At 41.5% G+C, this 22,463-nt stretch overlaps 1 protein-coding gene across 2 annotated transcripts in view; it reads right to left on the bottom strand.

Moving 5' to 3' along the window:
* Positions 1–22,463, bottom strand: part of LDLRAD3 (low density lipoprotein receptor class A domain containing 3) — a 107,616-nt gene that overhangs the window by 72,446 nt on the left and 12,707 nt on the right. For both annotated transcript variants that reach the window (XM_059849252.1, XM_059849253.1), the window contains exon 2: positions 510–656. In XM_059849252.1, the coding sequence (XP_059705235.1) occupies positions 510–656 (147 nt within the window). The remainder of the gene's footprint in view (positions 1–509; positions 657–22,463) is intronic.

The following is a 22,463-nucleotide window of genomic DNA, read 5'->3' as shown; positions in this document are numbered from 1 at the left end:
AGAAGTTCTTTAGGAAGGATTAAAACTTACAAACACCAATTAGCAAATTAATTTAGCCCACTTTTTAGAAAGTTATTGCTAAAGTTCATAGAGTTAAGAATTGTATTTTGATTGGAGATAACAAAAATCACAGGATACAGTCAACAATTTTGAAATGGAAGGAACTAGGTTTGATGGTAGTAAAGGTCAACTTACAGCACTACACCAGTGTGCTGAAGCAGTACATACAAGATACCTAAAAATCACAAAGCATCATGGAGAATTTTAAGTCAAGTCCATCTCAATTTATCCATCAGTTAAGGTACCTCCCCAAGTGCTGTATTAAAACTGGACATTGAAGAACATTAAAGACCTGAAACACTAAAGCCTGAGTGTTTTTTCCCAGCAAGATCCAAATGAGGAAAGTGGCAGCAGCTTTGTTTCTTCTCTTACACAGAACACAGCAGTAACACCAGTTAGCCAAGCCCTGTGTTTAAAAGCATGATAAGGTCACAGCCAGGGTCACTTACGGCATTCCTTCTCATCACTGTCATCAAAGCAGTCTGGCAGCCCATCACACTGCCAGGTTCCTGGGATACAGCGTCCATTGCTGCACATGAAGTTTCCAGGAATGTTGCATTCATTCGTGAAGTTATTCCCAGGCAACAGTTGGCTGTCTGCGGGAAATGAAAGAGAGGTAAGTTCATCGAGGATTTAACAAAGGCAGCACAAGCTGTCTCTGAGCAAGCTGTTTATCAGTGGTTGAATGAAGATTAAACAAATGGACCCTGATCCTGGTTATTTTGTCATTATCCTATCAGTATCCTGCGCCTGGTACTTGGTATCACTTTCTTTTTCTTAAATTCTCATTTAATCTGTTCCCCATTCTCACACACTATTTTGCCAACTTCCTCTTGCTATTTTCTCTCTAGAACACACGTGCAATCTCTATCCTGGTGAAAGCAATGCTTATTTTTAAAAAGCTCTCTCTTCTTCACAGGGTCAGTTCAAACAGAATTAAAAAAATGAGGCTACATGAACTCAGCTCTATCCTCCCATGCTCTTGTCAGATTAGTACTTTGCTTGCAGAATATTTTGTTGTTGTTGTTATTAGCCAAGGGCTAGGCACAAGGTAACACACTAATTCATACTAGATTTTCAATTAAGTTTTAAATATAGTGCTTCTGGTCAAAGTTAGAATTGAGCTTCTTGGTGTCAATACAGTCCCCTGGCACAACTGTCCACAGCCAGTTGTAAGGCAGCTGGCACACTGAGTCTGCCAAGTGGAGGGGGAACAGTAGCAGGATACTGGAGATCAAGAGAACAGTGAAAGAAACCTAGAGATCTGCTGTCAAGATTAGACACAGCATTGATCAGCCATTTTAATCTACCATTTTTCTCACTTTGTGCATTTTCTTTTGGAACGTAGATATCACAGAAACATGAACGAACTTCAGTGAAGGAAGAACAATGACACCCAATGGTTTAATAAGCATCAAAATGGCATGACCTGTCACAGACCTGGGAGGAAGCTTCAAGACAAGGCAGAAAGTGAGAAAAATAATATCCTTCCTCTTGTCTTCCTGTCATATTCCAGACTAGACCCAGGCAACATACACTTGAGTAGGTAAAAACCCTAGAAATATAAACCTTTCCAGGTAAGGATGTCCTAAAAACATGTCCCCCCTGCCAATCTGCATACCTTCATGGGTCAGAACCAGGAAGAACAAACTAAGCTGACACTAAGCATAACCACTTACCTATCATTTATCTATTTTGAGGATAACCACATTATTTTTGGAACTCTGGAGGAATGGCAGGATTGTAATTGGTTCCCTCCACTGCCCATCCCTACATCATCTTGCTTCCTGTTGCTCTTGGAGTCCAACTCCTTCCTCTCCCAGGAAGGCCTGAACACCCAGGGCAAGGAAAACTATTATGAACACAACATGGCGAGTGCCCCATTCTTCAGTGCTGCACAGGGCACAGAGCAGATCACAACTGCCAGCATAAGAAGTTTCAGGTAAGACCTTTTTCCTAGCTCATTCCTGCAGCCCCAGGGAGGAATCTGCTTTGTACAGGCACTCTGGAGAACACATCTACCGAAATAATAAGTTTTTTAGCATGATTAGTGCATGAGGCTTTTCAGAAGCTTCTGAATCAGCCAAATGTAGATTGTTCTCTACCTCCCCCACAACGTATCATAATGCTCCATCCATGACACACACAAAACTGCCAAGTTTCACATCACTATTTCAAAAGATACAGAGGAATGCTTCAGAGAGGCAGTCTCTTTAAACCTATGTCTGTCTCAAACAATGTACTTTCTTTCAAATATTATTTCTTGCAAATGGCTGACTTTCCTGGGCATGTTCCAAGAATCTGCCAGCACAGAGCAGATACCTTAATGGAAATTTGCCCTGAGCTGTTAAAAGACAATGTAGTTCAGAAAAAAAAGGTGGAAATAAGGTCTCCAGAGCCACCTGTAACCCTCATGCTGTATGTAGCACCTTAAAGAAAGAGAGTGACAGCCACCAAAAAGCATGCCCAGGCATGCAGCTGGCAATTAGACATCTTTTAGCAGTGTCATTCAAACCTCAGTTTCATCCCCTGGATCACTGCTCTTCCCATGGAGAAACAGCAGGTTTGCTCTCCACACTGTTACAGCCTACAATACACTGGAACAGACTCACCTCCATCCCAGTCGGCAGGGCTCTCACTGCTCCCAGCAGCTCCTGGGGAAACGCTACACCCAACTTTGCCTCATGCCTGAGTCCCTGACTTTAAATCAGCAATGGCAACAGTTTGTCCTTGACTACTCACGCCATGCAACACTGAACAGATACTACGCTGTCTATCAGCACCCCCAGGCTAGGGCAGCCTTACAGCATCCCTGTTAACTGAGCTCTGCACTTCTGTGTTCAACCAGGGAGTACTTTGATGTTGTTTAAGGCATTTTTTTTCCTTTACAACAGTAACCAAACACATTCAGCTCAGTCTTTGTATCACTGACATGTACCTGCAAAGTAATGACCAAATGGAAATCGCCACACTCAAAGAGCTGCAGAGTGAAGCTCTCAGCATTTGCACAATCTTTTATTAGCAAGCCACTCACAGAGCATGAACACCACCTCTGCCTGCCACTGGAGAAAACCTACTGCAGTAATACAAAATTACAGGATGCCATTGTCAGATCAAGATAGGAAAGAGAGACCTTGGTGTTCTTTGCAATGCAAAATCTCTCATCCAACCTGCTCCCCTTCCACATGGAAGCAGCACCTATTTAAAATAAGAAGTCCTTCTGTGAACACTTCAGTGAGATTTCTTCTTGACTTGGCCAAGCTGCTAGCTAAGAACCAGCAGCAGGTGTCACAGCCACCTGTCCCAGCTACAGAACTGCCTTTGCTCCATGAAGCATCCTGGTGTTCCCAGGAGAAAATATAACTGGATATATCTCAAGCACTGTAACACCTTCTGTGCAGAATAACCAAACGTCAGCTCCTATCAGATCTACTACTGTTATCCTGCTGAAAAGTGTCAGCCATGATCTCCACATTCCTTTAATGAAAAAATTTAGACCAAGCTAACTAATTTTAGAAATTTTTAGAGTTTCAAAAAGCAAAAAGCATGAACAAAAACAACTTCCCTAAAAAAGCATTATCAAGTCCCTATTCCTTTTAACAACTCCTTTAAATAAATACCATCTTCTACCCTATTAGACTGAAGCAGCATTCCAGGAACAGGTATCAAATTCTGTTACCCAGTAAGTTACTTACAGGATTTCCTTTGTCATATAATAACCTTATCCTCAATATTCTTTTAAAGCAAGGATGTATTATTAACCCTTTCACCAAACAAACAAAAAATTGCAGCAGATCAAGATACTTGCAGACAGCCCTACCCAAGCTTTGCTGAGGAATGGGAACAGGGGAACTCTGACTCGATCTAGTTTCAAAGCAACCAATACTTCTCTTCAAACACGACCTTCATCAGCTCCTAGGAGAGTTGCATGTTACAGAGAGCAATTTGAGAGTCACAGCCAATGCGTCTAGAAACTTGTTTAGCGCATTACTCCATGCCCAAAAAATCCATTGGTGGATTAAAAAACTGTCAAAACAATGGCACATGTGGAACTGCTTTAAATGGTATTACCCCTTCTACTTTCCTCGCACTTTGCAAGTCTCCCCCAATGGATCTTAAAAAAAACCCTCACAGAAATCCTCAGTGTGGTCCTCAGCTCCCAGCCCTCAGGAATGCAACGCTCCTGCCCACGCAGCACACGGCCCAACGCAGGACTGCGCAGGCACAAGGAGGAGCAGTGTCACAGATACCCAGTACAGACATGGAAAGGACCAAAACACATCATCATGTCCATTTTTCTAACAAGGTCCATAAAGATGTCAGGTTTTGTGCAGCCAACTTGCGGCACTGTCTGTTGGCAGGGGCAGAAACTCCTTCAATCTGGCAGAGCTGGCATTCCAAAGTTGACATATTTACCCTGCAGCCTCTTTGATTAATTTTGAATTCAACCCAAATAGGAGCTACACGGATGTGCTCAGTTAAGTAAAGGAGGAAGGAAAGAAGGGGAAAGTAGTCCATTTTCACTGCAACACATTGCTCACTTTAAGCAGCATACCATCTGGGCTGAATATAAAAAAACGGACTCATGTTTCACTCTGAAGGGGACTGAGTAAGGAAAATCAATCTGTTTTAGCAGCCACTTGCAAAAATGTTGGTATCTAAATATTTAATATTCCCCAAAAAAAGAATCAGAGGAAAATAAATGAAAGGAAAAGTCATACTGAGCAAGCACTTCACACTGTATTAAGAAAGCAAGTCAAGGATATCCTTCACAAAACCACCTTTACCTGAAAGCACTCCAGTGAATTGTACACATTACAGAACAGATCATTACTGATCACACAGCTCTGTATCAGAAAGTATAATCAGTAAGAGCAGGCAATCAGCTTGGCCAAGGAGGTTTTGAGGAAGAAATACAGGACACATGTGTGTTCATTGCCCTCAAGAACAATGGCAGTAACGTCAGCCTCATGGCAAAAGGGATCCATCACCAAGGATGAAGCATGAACTCTTCACCACCAAAGCTTTGGCGTGTCTTTTGTGGGAATCATGGGATCTTCACAGGATGCTTTCAATTGATTGCTGCTTAAAGCCTTACATAGGTGAAGAGAATTATTTTGATCAGGCTGGTATGTAGCTGTGAGGCTGGGGGTTACTAATGATACTTTCCGGTCACACCATGCACATATTATACTCCACACTAATTTTTAATTTCTGCTTAAACCTTTCCCATGTATAAATCCAAACTAGGTTTGATTTAAGCACATCAGAAATCTGTTTTAACTCTACTGAAATCTGCAACATGTTATGGAAACAAATGGAGAGAGACTACAGCAAGTCAGTAACTGGAATTTGCAGCAAGATGGCATCCAAAAGACATACCTTCAATACCTGCCAATACTTGATCACTAGCAAAACACATCACAAATACAGAAAAGTCAGCAATATTAGCAGACTTGAACAAACATTATTTGATCTTCTTCTGTCATCTTAAAAGACTGCAATTAAGCACAGTCAAGTGATTGGTAGGCTATTACAAGATTTGATTCCTCAGAGAACACAAAACTACTTCCAAACGCTTGCATCCAGTTGCTTCTGTGAATCTAGCCCCCCAGGACAGACGTTTCTTTTCATACCTCTTTATGTTCACATGAAGCATGTGACTCACTCCATGTCTCCTTTACAGAGATCTAATGCAGGTAATGCATTCAGAGGAGGAATTCAAAAGCTGAGCACAAAGAAAGTGCTTTGCCTATAAACTTCAGTTTAACATGTGCACGCACAAACTTCACTGGCAATAGAAGTATGTCATCAGCAAGATAACACCACTGGCATTAAGGCAGACTTGGATTAATGCTCACTGCACTGAAACAGAAGGCAGAGACAATTTGTGCTTATGGAAGAAAGTCAGGACTCATGCAGTCACCCAGAGAGGCTGTGGGACAAACACATTCAACCTCTTTATTACACTTCACCCCTTGTTTAAATGAAAACAAGGCACTAGTTTTGAAGAGGAAGGCACCCATACTGAATTCAAGCACGTAGGTTATAAAAAGATTGCTCATTAACAGCACCAAAAGGGTAAGGAAAATACATCAATGAGGGTGAAGTTTACTTTCCATCTGTCAAATAAACACCTTTGGTATTACCCAAAAAGTTGTTTGCAGCTCAATGTTCACAAGTGTATCATGTAAATCAGCAAAAATGCCAGTCTTCAGTTTAATCTGCTTTCCTATGCACTGCTGCAAAGGCCCTTGCTAGAACAGATGAAAAGCATGCCTGTGCACATTCAGGCTGGCTTCGGGAAGCAAAGAACAAGACAAGAGCTCTCTTGCCCTGCAGTGAAACCTCTGACAACACTTAAGCCATCTGCCACAAGTAAAGGACACCTGCCACTAATTATCTGACAACTTAAATCCCCTTGAGTAGTTTTAATCCCTATACTCCCCTATCCTCATTTAAACTGCCTGATGCTTACAGTGCTCATGCTATATTAGAAGTTATGAGGGTTATTCATAAAGGCAGATTGACAGTCCCACTGCAATACAAGTGCTCAAAAATGTTTCTTCACTGAAGCAGCAGGTAATTAGTGATTACTCAAGGAACTGCTCATTGATCAGGTTTGACTTCCCCTCCTTTATTTTTCCATGAAATGAGTATATTCGGTATGTGGCATTTTCAAGATTTACCATGGATCAGTCTTAGCCAAAAGACCAGAAACTCCTATGGTAACTTCAAATTAAATGCTAAATATTACTGAGACAAGTCAAAGACAGTGGGAAAACCATCCCTCTCAGAGCACTAAAATGGATAACTTCTTTGAATTTAGACAGAAAAACTGCTGCAGCAAGGAACACTGTCCATCATTCACCCATTAATTCCTCACTGAAAAACCTGACTTTGTTGAACTGGAGATCAATTAATCTATCACGGTCCCCACCATAAATAACATAATATGTATAGAACAGACTATCTTCTTTTTAATATCTTACAGTGTTAGTTGAAGCAACTGACACATTTCCTGTAGTAGGTGGCTGCATTTCAGCACTTAGATATGGAAGCACCTTAATTAAATAAAATCAAATATAGCATTCCCTATTAAACAACCATTTACTTTTTCCTTGCAACCATGTGCAGGAAGAGAGCCGAGGTGAACAGGCTTCCTTTAATCCTGCACCCTTCATGGCTGGATTCTATATTTGGGGGACTGGGCATTTCACTAAAGCTTCCCCACTTGCTTGTCTCAGCAGCAGTGCAGCTGCTTGAGTACACAACAAAAATACATTCCCCAGGTCTGCAGGCTCTCGGCACACTTACCATGATGGAAGGGAAACAGGCTGTGGGCCATTAACAGTGCAGAGTGAACACAAACTAGTACATGTTTAAATAGAAAAAGGAAGCAGAAATAAATAAGGAGGAAAGAATAGTTTAGATTACTGAACTTACTGAACCTGATTGATTACTGAACCTCAAAAGACAAGCATTACCCAGCAAGAAGGTCAAATGGAGATTTTATGCTGCTCTTATCCAAGACAGAGCTACCCACACCGCTTCCTTAAAGAAGCAGCAAAGTTAAAGACATTTTATTTTTAATACCTTTGACAGACACCAACTATGTGAAGTCTAACAAGGACAAGTGCTGGATTCTGCACCTGGGACAAGGCAACAACCCTGGTTGTGTGTATAGATTAGGAGCTGAGAGGCTGTAGAGCAGTGCCACAGAAAAGGGCCCTGGGGGTCCTGTTTATGGGAAGCTGGATCTGAGCCAGCAGGGCCCTGGCCCCCCCAGGAGAGCCAACTCTGTCCTGGGGGCATCAGGGACAGCATCACCAGCCACGCAAGGGAGGGGTTTGTCCCCGCTACTCTGCACTGGGGCCACCTCACCTCGAGTGCTGGGGGCAGTTTTGGGTGCCACAATATAAAAATGACATAAAGCTCTTAGAGAGTGTCCAAAGGAGGGCCATGAGGATGGCGAAGGGCCTTGAGGGGAAGCTGTATGGGGAGCAGCTGAGGTCACTTGGTCTGTTCAGTATGGAGGAGACCGTGGGGAGACCTCACTACAGTCTGCAATTTTCTCCTGAAGGGAAGAGGAGAGGCACAAGGTACAAGTCTCTTCTGTCTGGTGACCAGAGACAGGACCCAAGGGAATGGCCTGAAGTTGTGTTAGAAAAAGATTTTTCACCCAGAGGGTGTTTGGAACAGGTTCCCCAAGGAAGTGGCCACAGCACCAAACCTGACAGAGCTCAAGAAGTGTTTGGACAATGCTCTCAGGCACAGGGTGGGATTCTTGGAGCGTCCTGTGCTGGGCCAGGAGTTGAACTTGATGATCCTGATGGGTCCCTTCCAATTCAGCATGCTCTATGATTCTATGGCATGTTGCTACAACAATGCCCTGAGGAAAACATTATTTTTGTCTCCACAAAAACAAAAGACTAAAGGATTTATACACAGTTATGCAGAAAACCTACAACAGATCTTAGAACAGAATTTAGATTTCATTATTCCTGTCTTTCATTTAATAATACACTTGTAATTACTTGGCATTGGTTTTTGTATCAAACAGATGTGCCTATAAGAAACTAAATGGGGAGTAAGGGTAAACAAGTAGATAATAAGCTCATGTGATCCATCACACTACTCCAGTTTCCCAAAAAACAGGCCAAGCTCGACATTCTGCCCAGAAAATACAGAGATCATGCCTGAAATATGACAGCAAGACTTAGTCTGATTCATTCACCATCAAATTTACAGAAGTAACAGAAGAGCAACAGAAGTGATTAAAAAACCCCTTCCATTTAACAAGAAGCACTGTGGGTATTCTATTGTTTTTCTAACAAATGGGAGGGACTAGGTTTAAATTTCCTCACGTGACATTCCCTGCCAATAAAAAAACCTACCAACTACAACTAAGTTTATGTTTCCCAATCAGAATTAGAACATTAGCTTTCAAAGATCAAAAGCTTTTAATTGCCTTTTGAGACTTGTTTCTGCAAGGACTTTTTTGCAGTGCGCAGATGCAAGAGATCATAAACGGCTGCTGTTAAAACTGCTTGCTGAAGAACATGTATTGAATTACCTGCATTTTGGGGCCTTCAGAGAAGGTGGTTAGCTGTGCAAATTCTGGGATGTTCAGCCTTACTAGCTGGGCAAATACATTCAGGCCTTACACATGACATAAGAAAAATCCCACAGTTGCTGTGTCTGGAGAAAACAACTGAATTCATTATTAGGTTATTTCCCCACAAGCCAGTGGTACTTCAAGCTGTTCTGTTATGTCACATGGCAATCACTTAAAGCGCTGCTCCAATGAGAAGTAATCACAAGGACTGGCAAAAGTTAACTGTGAGGCTGTAAAAGTGTTAATTCTCTAAAAAAAAAAAATAAAAAAACAACTCCATAATGTCAGTTGCTCTAGGAACATTTTACTATGGCAATGGTTAAAGTACACTCTAACTTACAGGCATAAAAACCACTAAAGTCCTTTGGAATCGGTAGCTGACTCTGGACACACTCCTCCCTCTTTTACATCCCAGCATACAAAAACAACAATGCCCAAATATGCAGCAGTACAAAAACACAGAAGGGGAGAAAGACTGCTTCAGCAAAGTATCATCTTTCCTCTTCTTCAGTGAGTAGTCGCTCAGCATTTCTAACAATATTTAATATTTTTGTAGTCTTATGTCTCAGCACACAGATCAGATATAGAATCAACCTTTGCAAGTGAATGCAGTTTAAGAAAGAGCTACATGTTACAGGAAAAACAGACAAACAAACTGGTATCATTAACTGTTAGGCAAAAGAATGTTTCAGCCACCAAGGAAAAAAACCCTATAAAAAAACCAAGGGAAAAAACCATACAAAATTACAACCTCTGCACCTATAGAGAGCCCAGAGAGTCCAAGTCCATGCAAAGATGACAGTATGGAATGCTATTGCTGCTCAGGGGCAGAAACACCATGTCAAACTTTTCCATGCTGCTTTCTGTACATAGCTGATTAGCTAAAGGTGCGTGTTCTCAACAATTCAAGCTGATTTAAATCAGAGCAAATAGCCCCATCTTTCTTTAAACCCGGTCATAAATTCCTCTTACTATCCACTTGCATAAACTCCACCACAGGTGAGCAGCAAGCTTTAAAAAACAGTTAACCTAGAGCCTGTAGTTCTCAGTGCTTCCTGAATCAACCCACCACAAAGTTTCAAGAGCTTATGCCATCACGAAACAGAGAGAAAGGAACATGCATGCTCCCTCCAGATTAAGAACACAAGAAGAACTGTAGCCTTTACTCAGGATAAGTCAGGTAACCTAAAGCAAACGCTTCTGCCATTTTCAACTGCAATAGACACCACTTAGTCTCACGAAGTTGCTTGTTTTTAACAACTACACCACAATTGCTTCTTTAAGCAGCAAAGTTTTCAAGAGCACTAATTTCTTCTTGACAGCTGTGTATCAGTCTTCTCCAGCAAGGAAAGCTGCCTGTCAGAACCAAACATGCCACTGTGTGTCCCAGTATACATGTAAATGGTGAAGGTTGGTTTCCCACACTGACATTTACTGGTGTCACAGGAACTTTCCTGTCCAACTACCCAGGAGTCACTCTGGCAGTCACACTCCCACTACCAGACTCTCTCACTGCTGGAACTGAAACCCCTATATAGTGGATGGCTCCAGTGACCCAATGGGTACACTTGACTCTCTGAACACTCCACACCCACACCATCAGACAAGGTTTCCTTAACATATTAAACCTGGTTTCCCATAGTGCACTCTCAAATCTCTGGTTCCTTTGAGTAATTTAATCATGGTGCATAACACAAAACCAGCTCGAGCTGGTGCCTCTGGAGAGGGAGCCTGAGCAAAGGAATTCCTGTGCTTTCATACCCTTACTCTGTGCTGCCAATAGTCTGGGGTCTTCCTACTGAGTCCTTGGCTCCTGCTGTGTCCCAGTGTCTGGTCACTTGGCCAGTGCCACAGGTCCCTGTTTCCTCTGCTGTGGAAAAGGTCAGCACCCAGTCACAGCCCCTTCCTTGTCTGGGGCTCCCAACATTTCTCTCACGCAGGGCACAACCTGCAGCTCTCACTGCAGCTGCACACTCGGTGCCTGCTCCAAGTGTATCCCTCAGCACTGGCCACTAACCATTTCAAATGTGTGCCAGAGACAAAAAGTGCAGGACTGTGAAAGCAAACTCACTGTGGGATAATGGTGGAGAAGGCAAACCAAGATGAAGTTGTGGTAACGATTATCTTTCTGATGATAGAGATTGGCAGAGGGACCCTCCCTCTGCAGAGTTTGCATTTAGGATGTGACAGCACATCAGGAGGGGAAGATAAGCTGTGCTACTGGTAGTGAGGGGAGAACTTGGGCTCTGACACTGCATGAAAAGGTCACACCTCAAAAAGAGCCTGGAAGAGACAGATGTGTGTGAGGCTCCAAAGAGGAACAAAGCCCAAGGAAGGCCAGGATGCAGGACAGAGTAACAAAACAAAACATCAACACTGTCCTTAACAATAAAGAAAAAACTCATAACCCTTCACTCAACAACACTGAGCTAATTTCCAAGTGTGAGGAGATTGATGACAGATAACCATGATTTTCATCTAGACAAGAGACAGACCTGCAGACTTCCCTGCCCCAGGAAAGCAACTCAGATCCTGCTTTGAAGTCTTGCCCTAAGAGAAGAAAAGGAGACAATAAACCTCTCTCCCGAGGCTCCTAAAAAATCTGGAAGAGGGACAAGAACATTTTTCTAAATACATTGAATCAACAGCTAAAATAAGAAGAACCACCAGAAGACAATCAGAGTCAAGGAAAGGCAATAGTATAAGAAAAGGGACAGACTGTACTAGGTGGTAGTGGTAGCACACAGACAGTGAAGATGGGATAGTATTCCAAAACAGAAGCATCACCTGGAAACAGACGATAACCTCTTGATATACATGCAAATCCAACAAAGAGGTAGGAGTGAGACTGAAAAGAGGGCATACATGAAGACCATATGTACTGGGTGACAAAAAATGATGATGCAAAGTGAACTTAGAACACCCCTGAATCTTTAAGGAGAAAGGCAAGTCATTGCTCACCAGCTGCAGAATGCAGAACTGGACCCTGTTAGAAAAAAACAATTTTAACAAGACAAGCCAAAACAGAGCCTTGATTTCAGAGCATCACAAGGCTGGGTTATAATCAGCTGATTTTCTTTTACCTTATAGATATGAAACCATGACAAGCCATGGGGCAGTCACAGCAACATCCTTCAGACAGTCCAGGAGCTCTCATAACTCTCACGGTATTTTGGAGACCCCTGCTAACATACTGGTCTAATTTAACCAGAGGACACAAGCCTCTTCAAATGTCATGCTCCAGGTCCACTTGAAGAGATTTTGCCATTACTTTAGAGTTGAGAGGTTTCTTTTTATAGAAGACTGTGTATTTGCCCTTTTCTTCTACCTCTGGTCACATGTCCTCCACTAGGTTAGCCTCAAAGAGAGTTAAGTGGGGGAGGAAGATGGGGCTCAGGAATGACAGACGTATACAAGTAATGGTTATTTATTTGAAGTTGGAAATTTCCCATCATCACTACCAGAGACCTAGAAAATAATAATTTCAAGTGAGAAATAACAGCTTTTATAACCACTTACTTAAAGTATGATTTTCTCCCATTCAAACTGAGCTCTTTGATGTGCTTTATACAGCAATAAAAATTTATCCAGAAGATAAAGTTACTCGGTGTTTGCTGCATGGATTAGACTGCTGATGCTTTCTGTAAGCAAATCAAAACCAGAAAAATAAATATAATTTGCATTTTGTCAATAGGAAATGTGCTGTTAGGCAGATATATGGCAGGGATTATATTGAAGGGAGGGTCTCACTCTTTTCACTGGAGTTTAGTTTTACCTTATGTCTTTCACTTACTGTGCCAGAAGCCATAGCCAAGAGCAATGATGGTGTTTCTCTGTAGAGGAATGTAGAGAGTGCCTCCACACAACAGGACATTAACATGGGAAGCACAGTGGGGCCGTGCAATCCTCCTGCAAGGCACTGGTGACCGATTCTTTCCAGCAAATACTGCCACAGCAAGACACTGTTCCACACACCACATACCCCAAACTGCTTCTGATCTAGCAGTAAAATTAGGGGTTCACTGCAACATAGGTAATCTTGGAGTCTGGCTCTTTCAACAGTTGCTGTATTAAACAGCACAGCAAAGAGTGAAGAATACTGGAATGAAGGTAGACAGAGGAAGATTTAGCAAAAAGCAGAAAAGCTTTTCACAAGAGCCTGAGAAAAATGAACTTGTCCTAGGAGCCTTGGATGCAACTGTAGACAAGAGACTCTGGAAAGGCCCAGAAAAGAAAAAGACCAAGTGTGCATGGTGTACTAACTTTCTTCCTTTTCCCACTTTTTGCTTCTTGACAGTTCTGTTTCCTTTATTTCCTAAAATCCTCTGAAAAATTTCTCAAAAGAAAAATAAAAAAAAAGTGGCATCTGCTTTTTAGATACGTATCCTGGTCCCAAAACCACCCAATATCCTATCTACCCTACTCAAACACTCCATGACACAAAAAGTCTAGAAAAAAGCTTCCCAGGAGGCTCTAGTTAAGAAAGATTACATATTTCAGCCCCTAATCCAAATATTTTGGGTGTCTCACTGGAGCCCTCTTGCAACTTCCAAACCTGGATGTGTTTCATTCAGATGAGTCAATCCCGGGCACAAACTCAGCTAACAAAATGAATACATTTCCGGTTAACTACAAAACCATTCTTGCCTTTTAAGGCTTCATTCAACATTTTTTTCTATCAGGTATTCTCCACTGAGCCAAATCAAAACTCAGGAGATCTCTAAAACCCAAAGCTATAATGCCACATATCATTTTCCTGGCTAAACAAACTGAAAGGCCCACATTCCTTCTGGCACCCATCATATTTCTGTATGCTACAAAGTGTACATTCTGTAGAAGCTGGAGCGAAGACATGTCCAGGCAGAGTGCGCCAAACTGGCAAACTCTATGAGAGCTGCAGGGCAAACCCATGAGCTGGGGAATCACCTACAGAGCTGCACACACTAGGATCAGAAGAAACACAAGATCTCAGGAAACTCATGAAAATTTTCAACAAAACAAAATCTTAATATCTCAGTAAGCCAGAGAGCTCAAAATGCATAGACAAAAGACATGGAATCTACATAGTCAGTAATAAATTTTTGATTTGCAAAGTGCACAGGACTTGGTTCCAAGGCAGGACACATTTGTTTCCACACAAAATCCAAGCTGGAACTTAGGGTGCACTAAGCTCATAAATCTGCCAATCTTTTCCTCAAGCTTCTTGGAAAGTAAGCATTATCACTGCAGTGGCACCTGAGGCTGGCCAGTACACAGGTTCTTCAGCACCTTGCTCAACACAGTAATGAACAGCAGTTTCAGCATGCTGCCATAAGGGTTAATTTTAATTTTGACTCTTGTTGGCCTGGTTGGCTATTTCCATAAATACCAACCCAGTAGATATAATTGCAAAGCAGGTATATTTGGTTCCTGTCCCTCTGCCAGTTTAGTGGCAACTAATGTTTGAAAATTGCAGGGTGTAAATTTAGCATAGTGGGTCTCACATCATGCTTTTACTGCTGTATTTGATTAACGAGAATTAAAAGAAAGATACCAGACTTTATGAAAGCTTTTCTGGTTTTTCCCCAAATCTCTGGAAAGAATGAAGTAAGAAAAATCAAACTGTATTGACTTGATAATGATGAAAACCATGCACATCAAAACTGTGCATTTCTGAGTTTCAGCAGTCATTTTTTCAAGTTGATGAGCAGAGAATTGCTAGTGCCAAGCAATGCCAAGACTTCTGCCAAGCAGCTATCAAATCTTGGTAAGAAAAAACAAGCAGCAGGGTATGTCTTTGGAATACAAGGACAACCTGAACATATTTTCTCTGTAACAACAATATTCAATTTTCTTTCACAGCCCCAAGAAATCAGCGACTGGCTAGCTCTAATTGTGGCTCTCCCAGTACTACTCACATACATATTTGCACCTTCCTGTCCTTCTCACTCATTACAAGAAGTTCAAAAGACAATGAAAACTGTACATTATAGGTATTTTTAAGGACACATTGTTAAGTAATACACAGTGCCAGACTGACACCCCCTGCCATCAAAAGAGACCACCAGTGTAATGCATACAGACACTAGCTGAGGTTTCTCCCACTTAACAGAAGCGTGGAACAGAAGCAACAAAAGTAAAGCAGTCTCCAGCCTTTGCATTTCCAAGAGTCAGCGTGGCAGTGCATCACTGCTGTTCTGACAACTCTGATTCTTCCTTGGCAGAACAATGTCTCAACCCACTCGCAGTCTTTACTTGCTTCTGCTCATCTGGAGTTGAATTTTCTAACCAAATACCTAAGCAGACTTACTCCAGACTTACTGAGATTTTCAGCACCAGAGCCTCTATCACACATACCCTCTCTTTAAACACGGGCCTATATTTAAAAGAACAGGAATCTTGCCAAACATTGAAAACTCACTTTTCTCCAGGGGAAACCTGAACTGAAGACACTTGGGAGCAATAAAATTCTTAAAAAGGCACCTGAGATTCCTCACAGACTCATTTCTCTGATTTTGACTCCCAGTTACTGCAGTAATTTTCTTAAACGTCAAGGTGACAGATTCTGCTCAGATCTTCTGTAGAAGGGTCACAGTCACAGCTGCCACCTTCACTGCTGGAAAGCCCAGTGAACTCCAACCATCCATACACTGAGGCTTTGCCTGTTTTCTGAAGCTACTCCATTAGCATCAGAAAAACAGGCTTCACAGGTGAAGTACAAAGCTCTGAGGTAACAGACTCTGCTATAACTGGAAAATTAGTTAAACACTTCAGAAAGGTTTCACATACTTTGCATCAGACAAGATGTAAAGCAAATGGAAAAAAAATTACTAAAGAGAGTGAAGACTTTCTTCCTACAAGACAAGTAGGAGGGGGCTTTCATTTAACACAATTATCTTCCCTAAATTTTCCCCTCAGTTTTACTTCCCAATACTGACAATTTACTGAAGCATGTGGAGATCAGCACCTAAGAAAAAAAAACACTCTCACAAAAGCAAAAAATATTTGGCCAAGAAGACAAATCCTGTGCTTATATCATAAATACCATGAACTTTGGACCACTTTCAATATTCTTTTTATTACACACAAAAAAAGTCACTATCTTTCAAGATGCTTCCAAAAAAGGATGCTTTCATTGTTATTATCACTAATGCTCAATTTAACAGGTCAGCTGAGCCATCCTGTCAGCAGGAGACATTACACAACACAAAAAGACAATAAGCCATATCGTCTAGGACACAGGATAAGCAACATGATGAGAATGGTGATGTCACTGGCTAACCTGTGACCTCATATATTATACAAGACACCAGGCTACTCTGTTTTCAGAGACCCCCGAGCAAGAGCCTTGCAGCCCAGATCATTCCAGACACGCCTTTGTTCATCAGTCTGTACGAGAATGCTCATCATTCACTGCACCAGAACCTAAACTCCTTGCATTCAAGACCCAGAAGAAATGAGTTTTGTGAATGACACCGACAACTCAGTCGCATTCTCTTCAAGTCCGGAAGAAAGCCTGTCTGCATCTCATACTGCTTCATGTGGAATGAGACTCCTGTGACCCTGGTGACCAACCCAAACAAAAGAGAATGCTGAGAGTCAGGAGAGGCTTCCTTCAGATTACCTCATTCATAATTTAACTGTTAACAGCCATGTAACTGGAGTGGCTGCAGGAAAAATTAACTGTATAGTTCTCTGTTATGTTGAAAGCACTTCAATTGTGTTTGCTTTCTACTTAAGCAACAGGGCTTCACTATTTCAAGGGTTAGTCCCTTTGGTAAAAAAAAGGGATGAAGCTCAACTAATAAAGAGAATTAATTTAACTTCATTTTTAATCACTCAAGAAAGGCTGAATGTGATTACTATAGTCCTTCACATTCTCCTCATCTCCTAGGCAATTAATTTTCACATATTCAATCACAACATAGTCTATAACATAGAAAGGAAATATTTATGCACTTGTTGCGTCGCAACAAGTTTTGTGTATGGATATTTCTGATTCAGGGGGTGAACACAAAAATAGCATTCCTTTTGACCATAAACACTGACCCATATTCTGTGAACAATCTGAAAGTATAAAGGGAAAACTAACACAGAAAATATAACAGAGTGCTAAGATTCACCCAGGACCAAGAAACTTTGTTCAGGCTGTATCCTAGATCATTCTGTTGTGTTTCACACACAAAGCAGATTATATGGCTCAACCAGAAACACTTAATATTATCTATTAGCTCTTTGCACCATGGCTGTGTTTTCTCCAGATTTTCCACAAAATAAATTTAGAAGTAATACACTAAGTATTGACTTCATTACAGCTCATGACTGCACACACAAACTTAACTGAAGTGTTACCTCCATCAAACAACATCTGCTCATTCCGTGTGTGAACTCAAAAGAGAGTCATGTGAAAATGTCTATAATAAAACACCCCTAATACAGACATCCTTAAGATGAGGATATAAGTTCTTGCTTCCTTTCACCTTATCTGATCACCAAGTTCATTCACATGAACAGAAGTGGTACAGAGTATCCTTCAGCAGTCTGGAAGCTTCATCCAAAAAGCAGGAAGATGTTCTCAGAGACTGCTATCACAAGGTAACTTTTTCAGTGTCATCACTGCCACCATTTGAGTGGCCATTATGAATTTTTCAGTGTACAGCCCTCTACCTGGCTGACATTCTCCATCACACTCAGACACAACAGACTGTCAATCACAGTGACTGCCAGAGAAGGGTGGTGACACAACTTTCCCAGTGTGTCTACATACCCTCTGTGTTTCAGAAGCATCTTGCCAACAAGAAGCACACGCTGACAGAGATGCTTTGTGATCAAACACTTACTTAGCACTGAAAAAATCTGTATGGCAAGATCAAAACCACAGAAAAAATTAATATGTATGGCAGAAAAAGTTTCCTCCCCCCATGTATTTCCAAACTAAAAGCACAAAATTCATTGTGCCACTGGAAACCGGAAGCTAATTGCTCCTTCCCCAAGTACTAATTCTTCCTTCTGCAGCCCCTTTATATCAGAGCTTCTCCACTGAAGATGATAAAATCTCATTTGAGAAAAGCATTGATTCAAGGATTACTTTTGTTTGTGGAAAGTGAAGTTTTAAGCCATTGTACAGACTTTAAAAATACTCTTTTCCCTTTCTCAATTTACTGCCTAGAAAGGTTGACAATACATATTCCTGTTAATACATGGAAGAACAGATTTATGAACATAAGGCAGGTAAATTGTTGTGCAAAACATCCTAGCTGCAATACATTCAAGTCAAAACTCTCAGTTTGACAACTCCTCCATGGAAAACTATTTACTCAAAGTAGCAGCATCATTTCTGTCCTCTTTCCCTGAAGAGAGGCAAGAGTGACTACAGACCAAACAAAGTGCAGCAGGCTGAAAAGATTAACTTTTTCATTTTAATGAAATATCATAATTTGAAATTTCATTTTGAAACCAACACTTTTTAAAGGAAGCTTGGTAAATGGAAACTGAAGCAAGACTGCAGTAGGTCTTTAAGGAATCCCACAAAGCAGCTGATTGGCACTGATATTCTTTCCAGCCCAGTCCCTTTAATGAAGTTTAAAGACATCAGAACACATTAAAACAAAACCAACAAAGGGTGCTTGGGCACTGGAAGAGGCTTCCCAGGGAAGTGGTCACAGTTCAAAGCCTGACAAAGTTCAAGAAACATTTGAACAATGCTTTCAGGCGTAGGGTGTGATTCTTGGGGGTGTCCTGTGCAGGGCCAATATTTGGATTTGATGATCCTTGTGGGTTCCTTCCAAATCAGGATATTCTGTCATCTCTGAGAACTGAGATGTCAATGCATTTTTATTCCCACAGCAGTCGAAGGCAAAAAGTTAATGCCTGAAACAAACCCATCCAGGTTCTTTTAAAGAATTGTGATGCAAATTCTCAAGAATGTATAAAAATAGTAACAAAATCATTCTTCATGTGTGTTTAAGATAGAGCTGAATCAATCTGGAAGCTATGTATGTTTATACAAAAAACCCAAAAACACACCCCCAAAAACAAATGATGTATTTGCCTTTAATGCCTCCTTGGAAAATCAGACTGAGATGAAAGACACGCTCCAACGGACTGTGCACTGGTTTTTAGAATGCAGCACAGTGTTTGAAAACATTCGGCACTGCCAAACCCTGCACAAGTGTTAAACAGCTCAAATTCTGAAAGGTGAGGCAATGTCCCAAATTTTAAGAAAGTGATCAGAAAACATATGAATAAAGCCCAGTTGTAGCTATTTATCTTTGGACCTTCATCCAGGAAAGCAGATGAAAAACCCTTGCAGTGTCCCAGGGAATAAGCTATATAGATCAAGGAATACTTCTTCCCCATCTCTCTTTTCCACATATCAGGAGAGTGGTACTGCCCTGCTTCCTCATTTGTATTTTAGTTCATATCTTACACAGAACAGAAACTACCCTATGCTAATAAAAATAAGCACCACATATTTTTCAGGACGTCTATTTTAAAGTTCCCCTCTCTAGCATCCCAAAAAGGAATCTGCCATTGCTCCACCCTAGAAGACTGGAGGCACTAACTTCTTGCTATCAGGAAACACTGGAAGGACAACCTGCACAATTCTAAATCATCATCTATGACTCCTTACATTAAAAAAAAGCAAAACATACACACCTGTTATCCACTCCCAACATATATATTCTGATTATAATGAAAACCTATCAGAAATAACTCACATATGATTCAAAGTACGGCTATAAACGGGACAACTGAAACAGCCTTCTCACACAAGCTTAGAGACAACGGCACTAGACAAAAGCAGACCTGTAAGCACGAGGAAAAGACACAGTCCAGAAGTAGCCTACTTGAACAAAGAAAAGAAGCAAAAGTAACAAACAGTGACAGCGTGTCACACATGCAGGGCTGAGTCCTCCAAGTTCAGCCTGAGTTTCAGCCCTTCCTGGACCTCCTGCTTTGCTGATGCAAAATCTACCATCTCATCTGATGCTGTTTGTTCCATTCTTTTTGCAAGCTACTCCAATTTTATTTGGGCTGGAGGGCAAAACATTCATGGAGGAGAAGGGAAAAGTCATGTGCACAACAACCTCATAAAACATTAGGAAAAGCAGAGAAGTGGAACTGACAGTGGCAACTACCACTTCCTAGCGTCTTACTTAGCAAATCAATCGGAAATCAGCTCCAACAATTAAGTGATAATGAATTATTGATGACACTCACTTTGGGGAACTGAGCACTTACCAGCATTTATGAAACTAAAGAAAGTGAGGTCGGTAAGTGCTATCCCCATTTTGCAGACGGCACAAAGCCAGGCAGACAGCAAACAACTCCGCTACATTACGCCTTGCCAAGGATCTCTAGCACGTTATCTCAGTTCTGTTCGTACATAGGCACACATCACCTTGATTTGTTACATATTCCTGCTTCAGAGAGGCACAGTGAATGCTCCAGGTACAGAATTCAATAATTTCAGTAACCACATCCTACTACCATTTCAGAGGTGGGGAGAAAAAGGCTGTTCAAAATGAAGGACAGCAATATTGAAGCCAGGGAAAAACCACTTTAAAATGTGATCTACAACATATGTTCAGTGGCAGAATTTGCCCTTGAGAAACCAAAGAAGGTATTCAAGCTCTACTATTTCAAGATACTTTAAGTCTGTGCTTAATGTGTGTTTAAGTCAGCCAACTTATTTTGCCAATGCAAATATATTCAACTAGAAACTCAGAAGAAAGCCAAGAATTCAGTCTTAGATTTAAAACACTCTTGCCAACCACTCAAGGTTGTCAGTAATGCCATACAGGAACATTTCCTATCACTAACACATAAAAGTGATCTAGGAAAGAGAACTCACTCTACTCCTACCATACTTCACAACTGAGCTTTCCAACTGATGCCATTATCTATTTATACCATTAAAAACCAAAGAGAGAAGGAGGATGTGAGCATTCACTGCACATTATCTATCCTGCCCCTTCACAATTTTTCATCAGACTTAGCAAGCAGACAGGCTATTGCCTACATGCACTTAAAGGTAAGTCTCTCACACTTGTACAGCTTTCACCCTCAACAGCAGCTGCCAGAGCTGAGGCAGACACAGATGCACTTTACAAATTAGCGGCCGTATGTCACCCAGCTGGTGTGAAACACCACGATGTCCCTTCAAACACCACAACGGTTACACACATGCGAGTGTGCTGACTTGTAGTCAGCTCTCTGACAGGAATGCTGGTGACATAAGCTTCAGGAGGAGGAAGATGAATGTCAGTACCTGCCATGTAGTCCAGCCTTGCAGACAGGATGTCTTTCAGGAAAGGGCAGCTTTCTGCGTGGAATTTGAGATGACCGGATATAGGGTTCAGCCCTGCCACAGATGTCTTACATGATCATATTATTCTGCTTTCCTTGGCTTCAGTTTTCCTTATCTGTTAACGACTTCTAATGCTCTCCTATCCCATGGGAATACTGCCAGCATCCATAATTTATATTTCCACCCTGCTTGGATGCTAAGAAGATGAGTACCTGGAGATATATACTGATCAGTTGATTGCCCAATATATAAACTGTTTTTAAAGAAATATCATAAAAAATGCAAACTATTAATATTAAAGCCCATCTGTGCATCATATAATCACTAAGGAGGGAAAAGGCCTCAATAAACACTGAGTCCAAGCATTAACCCAGTACTACACCATATCTCTAAGGACCATATCTACATGTTTTTTGAACACTTCCAGGGATTGTGATTTCACCATTTGCTGGGCAATCTGTTCCAATGCCTGATCACTCCTTCAGCAAAGAATTTTTTCCTTATTCCCAATATAAACCTGCCCTGGCACAACTTCAGGCCATTTCCTCTTGTCCTATTGCTTATTACTCTGTCTACCTCACCTCACTCAATGTTCTTTCAGGGTGTTGTAGAGAGCAGTAAGATTTCCCCACAGAAAAGCCTCCTTTTCTGCAGGTTAAACAACCCCTTTAGCTGTTCCTCACAAGACTTGTGCTCCAGACCCTTCACCAGCTCCACTGCCCTACTCTGGACTTATTCCACTACTTCAATGTCTTTCTTGCAGTGAGGGGCCCAAAACTGAACACAGGATTCAAGGTGTGGCCACACCTGTGCAGAGTAGAGGGGACAATCATTGCTCAGGTCCTGCAGGCCACACTACTGCTGACTCAGGCCAGGATGCCACTGGCCTTCTCACATTCAACTGCTGTCAACCAGCAGCCCCAGGTCCTTTTCCACAGGACATTTTCCAGCCACCTTCCCCCAAGCCTACACTATTGCATGGGGTTGCTGTGA

The sequence above is a fragment of the Haemorhous mexicanus genome, chromosome 6, assembly GCF_027477595.1.
Source record: "Haemorhous mexicanus isolate bHaeMex1 chromosome 6, bHaeMex1.pri, whole genome shotgun sequence".
Lineage (NCBI taxonomy): Eukaryota > Metazoa > Chordata > Aves > Passeriformes > Fringillidae > Haemorhous > Haemorhous mexicanus.
This window is presented reverse-complemented; position numbering and strand designations above follow the sequence as displayed.